Here is a 15422-nt window from a genome sequence, read left to right on the forward strand (position 1 = left end):
GGTGTTGGATTAACAGTGACAACTGCTGGATCAGGTCATCATCCTGATCTGGATCAATCCCTTGTCAGTGGGTGGAACAGAGGTGAAGATGGAAATGAGGAGTGTGCAGTGCCAAAAGTGTTTAAATTCTCTGTGCTGGTTAGCAAAGAACTCTTCCACACAGGGACCTGGGAGGGACAAATAATTTCTTCCAAAATACAACACAAAACAATTCATGTGGTGGTATTGAACTAAGAACCACGGGATATGCTCCTGGAAATTCTAGCATGTAACCAGGATGCATGCACCTACCAGACAGGCCTCAAGTGTGGCTTAGCAGCGTGGATGCTTGTAGGCAGGGTTATCTAACCCAGTTACCCATACTCAGGAAATCTCCGTGAAGACTACAAAAGCTGCCTCAGTAGGGAAAAGATAAACAGCAGGGTGATGAGCTGGTGGCAAAATAAAAAGCAGAATGCCAAAGAAGACTACAGGTACCAACGATTAGTAAGTGTCAGAACGCTAAGGTGGCAACAACAAAAAAAAAAAAATCAAGTGCCACCAAGTGCCAAAGTACTGACAAAAGTCAAGCACTGAAGAATTGCACCAAACATCAGAAGCCAAGATAAGAACCTCAATAAGTTCCAGACTTGACTGAAAGACAAAGTTGGTGTTGAGAAAGGATACCTCAAGCACTTACTGGGATCCAGAGAAGAGCTACAACAGCTGATGTGGTACAGCTTCTCTGCAGTTAAGGAGCAAGTGACTGGATTGTTTTCAGGGCAGCAAGCATATACAGTAGAGGGAGTCACATGAAACAACTAGTGGGGACCTGACTCACATTCTTCTTTGCTACCACTGCCCTCATAGGTTAAGAATTTGGGGAGATTCTACCAGTTCTCCACTCAAGAGTTAAAACAGGAGTATCATGCACAGATCATATACTTAGAGAAAGTTAAATTTTTAACCCACTACATCAGGAGTCAGACTGATCCAGTTCATGGCAGTCTGAAGAACTGGTACTTTTCTCTGATGGCTGATTTTCTGGGCTCTAGAATCTACACTTTCATTTTTTTAAACGTTTAGCCCTTATAGTTCCAAAAATATAGCTTTTCCCTATTAATATCCATCTGACCCTACAGACATGAAACAGCTCGGAGAAGTGTGAACTGCCTCACTCATCTCAATAGGTTAACTAAGGTACACTATCATGAAAATTTTAAATGTAAGCATTGTTAGCTATTACGCTGCTGATTACAACATACAAGGAAGGACAGGGGTGATCATGATACAAAGATGTACTCTAAATGACAGGTTTCAGAGTAGCAGCCGTGTTAGTCTGTATTCGCAAAAAGAAAAGGCGTACTTGTGGCACCTTAGAGACTAACCAATTTATCTGAGCATAAGCTTTCGTGAGCTACAGCTCACTTCATCGGATGGTGTCTCATGGGTGGAACTGGGAGAGTATCAATACTTTTCTCTGTCTGATTTGACCCCTTCAGATAATGCCACCCATCCCCAACCCCACATACAGACAAATGCTTTGATCCAGGTGGCTAAGTTTGAAGATAACCAAACAGAAAGGCAACTTCTTCTTACCAAAAAAAGCCACAGTTTGGAGCCATTACAATGCATTATGACGTCACATCAAGAGGCTGACATACTCTGAACATGCATGAAAGAAACAGCTACAAACCTAGAGGGGTCAATCTCAACTGAAGTTCATGACAGTGCTATTAAAATTATAGTTGGGCTTTAATCATTGTAGTTTCTTATCTCTGAATTAATAATGGTGTCATGCTTCAAATTAATTGTTACAGCCTCTTTTCAATATAAAAAATTTTCATCAATATGCTAGCACAGACCCAGAGCATGAACTAAATGACAGTTATGCCAAAAAATCTAAAATTTAATATATATTATCTCATAGGTTAGATTAAAAAACAAAACCAAAATGAGTGAAACACAAGTTTAAACACACACTAAAAGCCATACTAGTCCATCTACAGAAGCATTCAGCATATATGTTCCAACCAACCTTTTAAAGAAAGTCTCTAATGAGCAGACTCATCTGATGAATATATCATCGTATGACAGATGCCAGAAGTCCCGTTAACCCATAGTAATTTCACAAAATGATGAATTCTAGAATATATACATTTAATGTATTCATTAGTTACAGTCAAGAAGAATCAGTAAAAAGTCTGTTCTATAAATCTGAAGAGAAAGGTCGAAAATCATACAGTTTATGAACTGTTATGCATGATTACAAAACACTCAGATTCTGTTTACACTAAGGGACTGTAAATGCATCAACAAATCCTACTGTCCAGCTGCTGGCTACAACCAAGCCAAATAAGTAAAAAAAGTCATATTATATGCCATAAGACTGCAGCAAACTGAGCAACCTATTTGGAAATAATTCTAATTTACATACTTCCAAATGTTACAAATATAATTGTATGAAAATTTAACAGATTACATTTAACAATTTTCCTTTGAATTTATGTACACAAACATCTAGACAAAGTGAAAGCTATAACAGCTAAAAACTCTCTCTTCTGCAACTGTACAAAGTTATTCTAATAAAGAATTTCAGTCCAAAGACTGTTAAAGAACATGCAACTAAGGATGGGAGCTTAGTTCAGAGTTACTTCAATTCAACTTGATCAGCCATTTCCCATTATCTTACTGTAGACATCAGCATAGAAAAAAAACTTTCCGATCCCATTTGTTTCTGTACTCTTAAAAGCATGATCTAAAGAGTCTTTCCTTACTGGCGACTGGAGAAAGAGAGCAAGAAAAAAAGCTATATAATGGAATTAAACAACTCCTATTACTGTAACCATCTTTACATAAGTTACCAAAGAGCAAGTGAGGTAAAATTTATCTAAGTTACTCTGGACAAGGGGTCTGAAGGAAAGAAAAATAGGAATAAGCTAAAAATAAAACCCAAAACATTAAAGAAAAGATCTGTGCTTTAATATGAAATTTTAAGAGGACAAAAAAATTACAAATATGAGAATTCTAGCTAATTGTACCCCAAAGGAAGACATGTTGAGAAGTCTGTTTTCATATACCAGAAGTTTGCTGGGTTTTGCTAGTTTTTAAAGCAAACTGCAATAGTTCACTGTCAGAACCAGAATCTCATGGCTCCAGTAGAAGAAAGTTGTTACAAGATGTTAACTTATCCAGACAGTAAATAGTATGTGTGTGTCTAAATATCACCTCCTCACTCCAATTTCAACATAGTGTCTCGTTCCCATTACACAATTTTAGAAATACAGGTGCCACTGACAAAGAGGAACAAGGGTCTAAGAGCTCCTATCGTTAATACTGAAGCCATTTAAGATGAAAAACTAGGCAAACAGTTGTCCAGGACACACATCCATGACCATTCCACTCATTAGTTAAGTGAAAGGCTACAGAGAAATTAGTCTTGCATTGTATTGTGCTCTTAAGGTTGCTCATTTTATCCCTGGTGATGGCATATTCCACTGTAAGGGCCTTCCACAAGAATGAATTATGAGATGAAAGATGGCATTATGGTTAAAGAAATTGGTTTGGGACTCAAGGAGATATGGGTTCAATTTTTAATTCTGCACAGAATTCCTGGGTAACACTGGCAAAAATCACAGTCTCGAAAACACAGTTATTACTAATTCTTTATCTCACAAGGCAGGGGAGTTGGGAAGATGTATTCATGTGGTTTGATAAAAAAGGCGCGGAACTAGGTCTCCTGAGACCTAGATTCTGTGCCTGGTACTACCAGGGACCTACTGTCTCACCTTGGGCAAGTCACTTCGCTCTGTGCCTGTTTTCCCTCCCACTCTTTGCCTATATTGTTCATTTAGATTAGAAACTACTGGGGTTAGGGACTGTCTATGTGTTAGTACTGCATCTATCACAATGAGGCCCTGATCTTGGCTGGGGTTTCTAGACTACTGAAATATAAGTAACAACTTTTGTGAGGCTTTCAAATACTGTGGTGATCACAGGCAAATAGCTAAGATAGAGGTTGGGGTTTGTCAGCCACAGCATCCCCAAATGCAGCTGAAAGTTGGGATGTGGAACAAAAGGCAATCTCTATAGCTTAAAAAATGAGGACCAGGACCTTGAAATGGACAGTGCAACATGAAATTATCTCAGTGTTTTTTTCTTGGACAGGAGCTGGCCTGCCACATGTCTAAGCAGCTGTAGTTTCCAGATACTTAGAGGTCAGCCCCAAGTCGGAAGAATTGCACAATCTTACTTTGAGATGGCAAAGGCACGAAACACTGTAGCCAAATCACCATTCAGGTGACGATTAAAAGAATAGTATTTCTAGTAATCACTGCTAAGGACCCCATACAGATCCCCTCCCGCAAGAGGGCACAAGCTTGACAGCTGGAGACAGGTGCTACCAGAAAACATTGCCGTCAGTTCTTCAGAATGCTTCATTCTGCCAACCAACACTACCTCCATTTACTTAGAGCAGAGATTCTAAAAGCATGGAATGTATTCTGGGAGAGGCGTGAGATGCTTTAGAGGAAAAAAAGACTTACTGTGCACTCTTTACCCACAGCAATGAATAATTAGCAAAGCTGATTCCTCCATACAGGTTCTCAGATGCTGCTGTGTATTTTGATGGATTTTTTTTAAGCTTGCATAGCATTATACAAAGTCATTGCCATCTGTACATTAATCCATTTGCTATGATGTGGGGTCCACATTTAATTGTAAGTATCAACCACAATTTTACTTTTGCTCTTATTATAATGGATTGTTGGTTCTGTTTGAATCAATGCCTTACTGTTTTTTTATATTTAATGAGACTTACATATTGATTTTTTTTTAAAATCAGTATACATACTTGTGTGGTGGAGTGGGAGGCATAAACTACTACAGATGCAAAGAAGGGGAGGAGCACGACCAAATAAGATTGAAACCGTCTGTGGTTCTCAACCATCTAATTTTCATCCATTTCTCTAGTCAAGCAACTATACTTAAGGCTATGAGTCTGTCACAGATTCCGTGACTTATGCAGCAGCTGGGGCTGGGGGAGCTGTGGCAGCCAGCACTTGTGGCGGGAGCAGTGGAGGAGTTCCTGCCCTGGCCCCTGCCTCCTAGGAGCTGCAGGGATGCGGAGCCGAGTAGGAAGCCCATACCAGCCCCGCCAACCCTCCCTCCCCCAGTACCAGCAGGGGTCCCGGGCCACAGCCCAGCCCCTCTCCCCCAGTCCCAGCGGGGGTCTCGGGTCAGCTCCCCCAGCATCCGCAGACTGCTCCCCCATCCAAGTTTCACAGCAGGTATTTTTAGCAGGAGTCATGGATAGGCCCGCGATTTTTTGTTTACAGTCCGTGACCTGTCTATGACTTCTACCAAAAAATACCCGTGACTAAAACATAGCCTTAACTATACTATCTGAACTTGATAAAGAGTTAAAGAGCTGGATTTCAGGAATATACTGATGGCACTACAGTGACTGCCTCATACGCTCACTCTCATGCGTATGTTGATCAAGATAGAAAATAAAACCAATTTTAAAAGGCTCCTACATCAGCTATTCATCATAAACTTCGATCACTCAAAACAGTGATCTTAAATAATTTATTTGGGGGGTGTTTGGGATTTTTGTTTAGAGATGTGGGAGAAATACCATACATTTGTTTTCAAAAAAAGAGAAACTGTTCCAGAGACAGTGTTGTTATAGGGAAAGTACTTTTACTTTACAAAATACTGTACATACTCTATCATAAGCCGGTTTGTTTATAAGCTGACCGCCCCCCGCACCGCCCCCCCCCCCGATGAATAAGTAAAAATGGAAAATTTTTATGACCCATTCATAAGCCGACCCTATAATTCAGGGGTCAGCAAACTTTGGATCCCAGGGTATCAGGATAAGCTGCTGGCAGCCCGAGATGGTTTGTTTACCTTGAGCAAGATAAACCTAAGTGAACAAAGTGCTCCCATCCTGCCAGCAGCTTACCCTTACAGGCAGGGACAGCAACTAGTGGGGAAATTTGTGTGTGTGTGTGTGTGGGGGGGGGTAATCTGGGGGTCAGCCTCCACATGACCCCACAACTAGCCCAGGATCCCCATACTCTCCCCATCCCATCCCTTCCCACCTTATCTGGGGAGGGCCAGGGGAGGATGTCTCGTGCCTAGCCGCAGCATGCTCCGGCAGGCCAGGCCAGGCAGCACAGCCGCAGCGTGCCAGCCCCAAAGCTGCAGCTGCTTCGGAGGCTGGGGGGGGGGGGGAAGAGCAGTGTAGCCAGAAGCGGAGAGACTCCGGCCCCACCTCTTCCCTTCTGGCTCTGCTGCCTCTCCTTGCTCCCTCTGTTGGGGGAGGGGCTGTGTCCCACCTCTCCCGCTCTATACCCGTTCATAAGCTGACCCCCTTCTCTGGTGCTTCCCTTTTTTACTTAAAAAATTCGGCTTATGAACAAGTAGATACGGTAACTGAGATAAAATACTTAAACCTACATATCTGTGTAGTAGACACGTCACTCTTCAGTTTGTGCATTCTGACATCCCATGTTTCTACCCAGAAGCCACGAGTTTTGGGTTTTGTTTTTTAATTCTACTTACTCTGTTCAGTCTAGTGATTTGAAAGTTCAAAAGAGAACCATTTTCTGCAAGAAGTGAACTAAAATGTATTTTAAATCAAATGTATTTGCAAATGTTCCTAATACAAAACACATGGAAGCTTAATGTAAGATATTAAAACAATTTATATACCGTTTCAACACAGGCTAAAATAATTATAAGATATAATACTAAAGTTTTCCTTTTAACTTAATCCTATTTAATTTTAAACCCGTGTTTCTAGGATAAACTAATTCTATGTTTATGAAGGTATGCGGTCCAACCCAGAAGAAAAAAAAAAAAATCTTTGATCAACCACTTAGAGGAGTAGCCTTGTTGTTTTTGTGGATACAGACTAATACGGAGTTCGGTAGCACCTTAAAGACTAACGGATTTATTTGGACATTAGCTTTCATGGGTCAAAAACCCACTTCTCCATGCATCTGAAGAAGTGGGTTTTTGACCCATGAAAGCTAATGTCCAAATAAATCTGTTAGTCTTTAAGGTGCTACCGAACTCCTCGTTGTTTTTGTGATCCACCACTATGATCTATCAATATGACATGGCACATGCACCATCTGCAGGTCAGCCAAATTTTTCCTATCAATTTTGTTGGACTGCTGCCTACCAGCTTCTCCTCCCTAATGAAAAACCCACCCCTAAAGTCTTCCTGTTCAAATCCCTAAATGTCTCTACTGTGTAAAGGTAGCTATGGGAAGAGTGAAAGCAAAAGTTGCCAGGCACAGTAAGTTATCAGCTAAGGTGACTTCTGGTACTATGGCAGATAGGCCAGCTCTTGTCTTTGCAGCAGGAAGTCTACAATTCACTTGCTAGGAAAAACAAAATTAAGCATGAATGCATATTACTAAGGAAATAACCTCAAACTTTAAAAAAGTCAGTCTGAAATATAGTCAGTTTCCAAAGCCAGGTAAACAAAGCTTCAGTTCTCACACCTGTCTGAGTCCCTCTGCCCATTTTTGTAGTTACACATTACATGTTTCTATTTAACCTAGTTACTCTAGTCTGCTGCTGTGAAAGAGCCACAAACAGCAGCCTGCCTGCTACACTCCAAAACTGATTATACACAAAACAATGTCAAATACTGAAAGTAAACACCTAAAGGGAAAACGAGTCTCTAGCCTTTGTCATACTGATCTTCAGTGCGACGAACAAACATAATCGGTTAAAAAAAGCGCTATTTGTAAAGCTGACAGTGTCCCTTTAATTAGTCCTACCCGCTAATTCTCTCTGAAAAGAGAAAAACCCGCTGACGCAGCTAGGAGGAGTCTCCACGCCAAGCAAGGCACAGTACGGATAGAAACACTGACCCTGGCACAGCGCATCTCCGCGGACTCACCTGCAGGATCGTCCTTCCCCCAGCGCGCGAAGGCAGGGAGCGCTGCCGAGCCCGCAGCAGGGCCGCAGCTCCTACCCCGGGCCCGCTCCCCACGCCACGCGCCGGCCCCGGGCGATGTCTTCCCAGCCGTGGAGGAGGCGGGTCACCGGGGACAGGCCTCGTGCCGCGAGGAGCGGGCAACGCCGCCTTCCGGGATGGGGGGGGGGGGCGAGGCGGAGAAGGCACAGAGCGGCCGCCCCCATCGGCGGAGCGGGGCTCCTGCTTGTCCCGGCGGCCAGTGCCGGGGGAAGAGGTGAGCCCCAGGCCTGCCCGGTACCGACCTCACCTTTGCGCAGCTCCCGCTCCCAGACGGTGACGATGAGCCCCGAGTGCTTGCGGTGGTGGATGAGCCAGAGGCTCAGCGTCTGCACGCTCTGCTGGGAGTTACTGAGCTCCGAGAGCTTCCGCTCCAGCGCCGCCTCCGAGAACGCCGACATCCCGCCCCGCCGCCGCCGCCGCCGCCCGGCTCCGCGCCCGACAAACCCGCCGGCCCTGGCCAGACGCAACCAAAATGGCGGTGGCCCAGAGCCCGACTCTCTCCGCCTAGCCTCCTTACGTCATTACCGGGGCGGGGCCTGAGCGGGGGCGGGGCCGAACGTCCCACATCCGGGTGAAAGACAAGCCCCCGCCCCTGCCTGGGGGGAGGAGGAGTCTCTACGGGGCCGGCGTGGGGGGGGGGGGGGCAGAGAGACAGAGTCTGTCTGACCGCCTGGGGCGCAGCGGTCCCTGCGTTCACCCACCAGGCCTGGGCAACACGCGGCCTATTTCCGGGGGTGGGGGGAGCGTGTGAGAGGACACGCTGAGAAGCAGGCGACAGGGCTCGGGGAGCGTGGGGCTGCCTCTGAATAGTTCCCTCGTTTCAGCCGGCCTCGTGGAGATCATTTACATCGTTCGCTTCATGCCTGCCCCCCCCTTCCCCCGGCAGTGGCCATCTCTGCAAGAGCCATTTTCTGCTGCCCTGGACACAGAACACGCGCAGGACCGCTGACCCCGAAAGTTAAAAACATCATGGCAGAGCCCACCCCCGTCCTCCAAAATGATATGAGTGCCAAAAGCCATGAGATTTTTCTGAAAATAAATTAGGGTTTGGGTCTTGTTTTTTGGTCTCTCTGCTGTTTTTTCTAACTCCCCGCACCAGCACAGATTTGCGACAATGAGTGTTGGCCCCTGTTCTCCCAAACCTATTGACTTTCAGGTGAGCTAGGCTCCAACTACAGGGGCGCCCCCTGGCTCCTGTTGGTGTGGAGCCTCCAGCTTCCCCCCATACCTTAAAATTCTAATTAAGTCTGCACCTCTCTAGCCCCACAGCTGCCATCCCCTGGCCAAGAAGTTAACTACATACCTCCTCACTTCTCACATCAGTTCCACACCCCACAACCCTGACCCCTTCATTCCTACATCAGTTCTGCCTCCACTCTGGTAGCTCCTGGGGCGGGGCGGGCGGTGATTCAATAGGTGCAGCCCCAGGGGGTCTTCCCCATCCACTCCCAGGCCTGGGGGGGACGACAGATGAAGCAGGGTCCCCTTCTCATCCATCCCAGGTTCTGCAGAGAGGTCAACTGCAGGGACTCTTCGCTCTCTCCTCATTCGCAGGCCTGGTGTTGTCAGGATAAAGACAGGAGGAGGAAGAAGCAGAGAGCAGACTGACGCATTATTCACAGAAGGGGAGAAGGCTGCCCTAACCTACAGGATCCTTCTCCTCTTCCTTTCCCCAGCCTGTCCTGTGAAAATAGTATCAGCTGCTCAGTCTCCCACATCACCTACCCCAAAGTCCTCTTAGTTCCTGGCAGGGAAGGGGAGCGCTGTCTGCTTCCTACAGCAGCTCTGATTGGCTGTTCTTTCTCAATTGCCCGCCTCCTGGAGAAGAGTCAGGAGTCAGAGGGGGTTTCCCCCCAGCTCCCTCAGGACTGAAATTCATGAGAGGTATGGAGCTTCACCGCTACAGACTAGGGACCGAATGGCTCGGCAGCAGTTCTGCAGAAAAGGACCTAGGGGTTACAGTGGACGAGAAGCTGGATATGAGTCAACAGCGTGCCCTTGTTGCCAAAAAGACCAATGACATTTTGGGATGTATATGTAGGGGCATTGCCAGCAGATCGAGGGACGTGATCGTTCCCCTCTATTCGACATTGGTGAGGCCTCATCTGGAGTACTGTGTCCAGTTTTGGGCCCCACACTACAAGAAGGATGTGGAAAAATTGGAAAGAGTCCAGCGAAGGGCAACAAAAATGATTAGGGGACTGGAACACAGGACTTATGAGGAGAGGCTGAGGGAACTGGGATTGTTTAGTCTGCGGAAGAGAAGAATGAGGGGGGATTTGATAGCTGCTTTCAACTGCCTGGAAGGGGGTTCCAAAGAGGATGGCTCTAGACTGTTCTCAATGGTAGCAGATGACAGAACAAGGAGTAATCGTCTCAAGTTGCAGTGGGGGAGGTTTAGGTTGGATATTAGGAAAAACTTTTTCACTAGGAGGGTGGTGAAACACTGGAATGCGTTACCTAGGGAGGTGGTGGAATCTCCTTCTTTAGAAGTTTTTAAGGTCAGGCTTGACAAAGCCCTGGCTGGGATGATTTAATTGGGTATGGGTCCTGCTTTTGAGCAGGGGGTTGGACTAGATGACCTCCTGAGGTCCCTTCCAACCCTGATATTCTATGATTCTATGATTCTCAGGTCATCCAGAGACTGGCTCCAGCCATAATTTGTTACTCATAATTAAGGTTAAGTTTCTGTCTTGGGGATTTTTTACTAAAAGTCAAGGACAGCTCATGGGCAATAATCAAAAATTCATGGAAGCCCACAACCTGTCCTTGACTTTTACTAAAAAGAAAAACTAACGACTCGGGGGAAGACTAACAGTTGGAGCGCTGCTGGGGGCTGACCTCTGGCAGCTGCTCCAGCCCCACCACTGCTCCAGCACAGGGGCTGACCGCTGCTGTTCCAGCCCCCAGGGGGCTGACACAATACCGGCTGCTGCTCCAGCGGCCCCAGCGCTGACGGCTGCTCCAGGCCTGCTGCTGCAGAAGAAGTCACGAAGGTCCCGGAAAGTCACAGAATCTGTGACCTCTGTGACAGAACCATAGCTGTACTCATGATTTCTTGTGTGAGGTGGCAGTGCTGCAACCACACCTTCCCTGAAAGGTGCTAGCTTGTGACTCTCGCTTATATCAGAATAAGGAGCATTTACGGAAGAGCATTTATGAGGTATTGAGAAAAACAATTTGAGAACCCTACCATGTTTTCCCCTAAAACATTTCTTTTTAAACTCCCACAGATTTCCCCAACATTTTCACATATTTCTATCGCACCAGGATTTGAATTATATGAGTTAAATTTGTCTAAGTTGATGGAGATGCTACAGGAATCAAATTAAATGAGTTCTAGAACAGGACCGTGTTTTTCACTTGGTTATGAGGCAAGTTCCTGAATCTTTTCCAGTAGCTGGTGTGCAGTGATTAGAAAGTAAGGAACAGGGGGAGGAGCAAACAAAATGGATCACATGGGGCTGAAACAGCTAGAATTATAATTATATGTTAGGTTTTTAGCTCTTAACTGATCTGCTAAGATGCAGAGCTCCTTGGATGAGTAGTTCCCAGCTGTTATTGTTTAAAGCAGTACTCCACATTTTGAATGTGGTAATAGCCCTGTTTCTTGCAGCACCCGGGGCTACACTTCGATTTTTCTTGGCTGACTACAGCAGAGAGAAAATACTATATGATAGGTCTTCCTCACCTGCAGGTATTCTTCAAACTATGGGACAATATTGGGAATCCTTGGAGTAGGAGAGATTTAATTAAGACAACAAGCACAGCCAACATTTTCCCTATGTGACTTACCTAAGAGGGACAGCAGTGCTCAAACGTAATGGTTAGAACCCTTGGATAGGCAAGCAGCGCGTCATTGGATTGTGACTCTGATTCCATGACCTCTCCCTACCTCTACTTCAGAGTATCCTTTTCAACCATAGTCTTTCTAAAGAAACTCCAGATAAGGCTGTGATGGGTTTGGTCACAGAAACTCCCTCAAGATTGGTCACTAGATGTGCTGGGATACCACTGAGAGAAAATCCCTCTGCCAGAGAAGACTTTCCTCCACTCCGGTCTTGCTGAGTTAGACACTCCAGTCAGCTACAGCACAGACCAAGAGGTTAGGCCACAGCCCCCTGCAGTTCACAGAAACTAAGATTCACTTAGCCCAGGGGTTTCTCAGTTAACAGGGACTTTCCCAGCACCCAGTATTCAGTCTTTCTGGGAGCCTAAACCCCAAATAAATCCATTTTACTCTGTATAAAGCTTATACAGGGTCAACTCATAAATGTTTTGCCCTTTACAACACCAATAGAGAGATATGCACAGCTGTTTGCTCCCCCAGGTATTAATTACTTACTCTGGGTTAATTAATAAGCAAAAGTGATTTTATTAAATATAAAAAGTAGGATTTAAGTGGTTCAAAGTAATAACAGACAGAACAAAGTAAGTTACCAAGCAAAATAAAACAAAACATGCAAGTCTAAGCCTAATACATGCAGAAACTGATTACAGATGAAATCTCACCCTCAGAAATGTTCCAATAAGCTTATTTCACAGACTAGACTCCTTCCTAGCCTGGGCTCAATCCTTTCCCCTGGTACAGTTCTTGTTAGCTCCAGCTCAGGTGGTAACTAGGGGATTTCTCATGACTGGAACGTCCTTTGTTCTGTTCCACCCCCTTATACAGCTTTGGCACAAGGCGGAAATCTTTTGTCTCTCTGAGTTCCCACCCCTCCTTCTAAATGGAAAAGCACTGGGTTTAAGATAGACTCCAGTACCAGGTGACATGTCCTGTGAGACCCCAAGCCTTCATTCTTCCTGGCCTGACTCACGGGAAGGCTTGCAAGTAAACAGAGCCATTTACAACCAATTGTCCGAGTTGATGGGAGCCATCAATATTCCAAACCACCATTAATGGCCCACACTTTGCATAATTACAATAGGACCTCAGAGTTATATTTCATATTTCTAGTTTCAGGTACAAGAATGATACATTTATATAAATAGGATGACCACATTCAGTAGATTATAAGCTTTGTAATGTTTCAGAGTAGCTGTCGTGTTAGTCTGTATTCACAAAAAGAAAAGGAGGACTTGTGGCACCTTAGAGACTAACAAATTTGAAGCTCACTTCATTGGATGCATTCAGTGGAAAATACAGTGGGGAGATTTATATACATAGAGAACATGAAAAAATGGGTATTACCATACACACTGGAAGGACAGTGATCACTTATGGTGAGCAATTATCAGCAGGAGAGCGGGGGTGGGGACGGGACTTTTTGTAGTGATAATCAAGGTGGGCCATTTCCAGCAGTTGACAAGAACGTCTGAGGAACAGTGGGGGGTGGGGAGGGAATAAACATGGGGAAATAGTTTTACTTTGTGTAATGACCCATCCACTCCCAGTCTCTATTCAAGCCTAAGTTAATTGTATCCAGTTTGCAAATTAATTCCAATTCAGCAGTCTCTCCTTGGAGTCTGTTTTTGAAGTTTTTTTGTTGCAGAATTGCCACTTTTAGGTCTGTAATCGAGTGACCAAAGAAATTGAAGTGTTCCCCGACTGGTTTTGAATGTTATAATTCTTGACGTCTGATTTGTGTCCATTTATTCTTTTACGTAGAGACTGTCCAGTTTGACCAACGTACATGGCAGAGGGACATTGCTGGCACATGATGGCATATATCACACTGGTGGATGTGCAGGTGAACGAGCCTCTAATAGTGTGGCTGATGTGATTAGGCCCTATGATGGTGTCCCCTGAATAGCTATGTGGACACAGTTGGCAACGGGCTTTGTTGCAAGGATAGGTTCCTGGGTTAGTGGTTCTGTTGTGTGGTGTGTGGTTGCTGGTGAGTATTTGCTTTAGGTTTGGGGGCTGTCTGTAAGCAAGGACTGGCCTGTCTCCCAAGATCTGTGAGAGTGATGGGTCGTCCTTCAGGATAGGTTGTAGATCCTTGATGATGCGTTGGAGAGGTTTTAGTTGGGGGCTGAAGGTGATGGCTAGTGGCATTCTGTTATTTACATTATAAGAGACCATTTGCATGAAGCATATTCCAGTTACATTATATTCACACTCATTAGCATATTTTCATAAAATCATATGGAGTACAACGTCACAAAGGCTTTTCCCAGTTCCAGGTATGTCATCGTTATAACTTAAGGTAATGTCTCTCTCAAAAATGTATTCATTTACTGTTTCCTTAGATTTATACACACATCCATTCAAAAGAAGTGCCTATCCCTTGCTCTAGGCACTCCTTGATAATTTTAAGTACACAATCTTAAAATAGACCAGAGGTTCTCAAACTGTGGGTCAGGACCCAAAGTGGGTTATGACCCCATTTTAATGGGGTTGCCAGGCCTGGCTTAGACTTGCTGGGGCCAAAGCCCAAGCCCAAGGGCTTTAGCCCTGGGAAGCAGGGTTCAGGTTACAGGCCCCCAGTCTGGGGCTGAAGCTTTTGGGCTTTGGCCCCCTGGCCTGGGGTGGTGGGGCTTTGGCTTTGCCGCCCCGCCACACCCTGCCATACATACACCCAGGATGGTGGGACTTGGGCAGACTCACACTTCGGTTCCCCCTCCTGGGGTCCTGTAGTAATTTTTGTTGTCAGAAGGGGGTTGCGGTGCAATGAAGTTTGAGAACCCCTGAAATAAACTATACCCAGAACTAGCCTCCAGTCATGACTAAGCAAACAGCAGTAACCTTGCTGCAAAAAACATATTTAAGGTTTTTGAAAACTTTCACAACATTTCACCCTTCCTCCCTGTGCTAAATACCATGGACCACTAGCGGGATGTGAGCACTTGCAAAGGGGATTGGCAGAGGACACATTCCTGGCTATTCTTTCCTGGGAAATATTTCTAAAATACCTGTTTCTTGGGACAATCTGGTCCATTCCCAAGACAAAATGTTAGCTCTTCAGGATTATTTCTGCGAACCCCAGGAATAAGTAACCTTGAGCAAGGATGAGTTAGCGGGACTCAGAAATGGGAGGGCCAGCTTCACAAAGTCAGGGAAATCATCTCAACCCTTCTTTCAGTTTGGTGGCAGAATTTAAACTTGGAGATCCCATGAACCCCCAGGGAATGCTTCCAATACATCACTCATCATTTGTATTTTGAGTCAGCATGGGTGAAATGAGGTCTGAAAACCTAATTTGTAGAATACTGTCATTTTTATTATGTACAGCAGAGGACACTATTGGCATAATCCAGAACTGACTACTCAGGTGAAACTGAGACTGAATGGATAGATACACAGGAAGTAGGACACCGATGAACACTAATTCAGCAGTTAACTCTCAATTAATGCTGCCTATTAGGGAGTTATTCTGAAGTTACAGCTGAATCTTTGTAAACAGCTATAGAAAAAGAGAACAACAACTCACAAGACTGGATAGAAGAGGGAGTTGAAGTACAGTTTTGTCAATGTCTCACCTCCAAGCAGTATATA

The 15422-nt window shown here is 45.0% G+C and overlaps 1 protein-coding gene across 3 annotated transcripts in view; it reads right to left on the reverse strand.

Annotated features, from left to right (window-relative positions):
* The window catches only part of RPRD1A (regulation of nuclear pre-mRNA domain containing 1A), a 63772-nt gene extending 55224 nt beyond the window's left edge, over positions 1-8548 (reverse strand). Inside the window, exon 1 of one of the 3 annotated variants that reach the window (XM_084620050.1) lies at positions 8229-8548. In XM_084620050.1, the coding sequence (XP_084476176.1) occupies positions 8229-8379 (151 nt within the window). In that variant the 5' untranslated portion in view covers positions 8380-8548. The remainder of the gene's footprint in view (positions 1-8228) is intronic. The other 2 variants (XM_084620052.1, XM_084620051.1) reach the window with 2 other exon arrangements.
* Between the last annotated feature and the right edge of the window lie 6874 nt (positions 8549-15422).

The sequence above is a fragment of the Lepidochelys olivacea genome (assembly GCF_965140295.1).
Source record: "Lepidochelys olivacea isolate rLepOli2 genome assembly, chromosome: 2".
In the NCBI taxonomy this organism is placed as follows: Eukaryota; Metazoa; Chordata; order Testudines; family Cheloniidae; genus Lepidochelys; species Lepidochelys olivacea.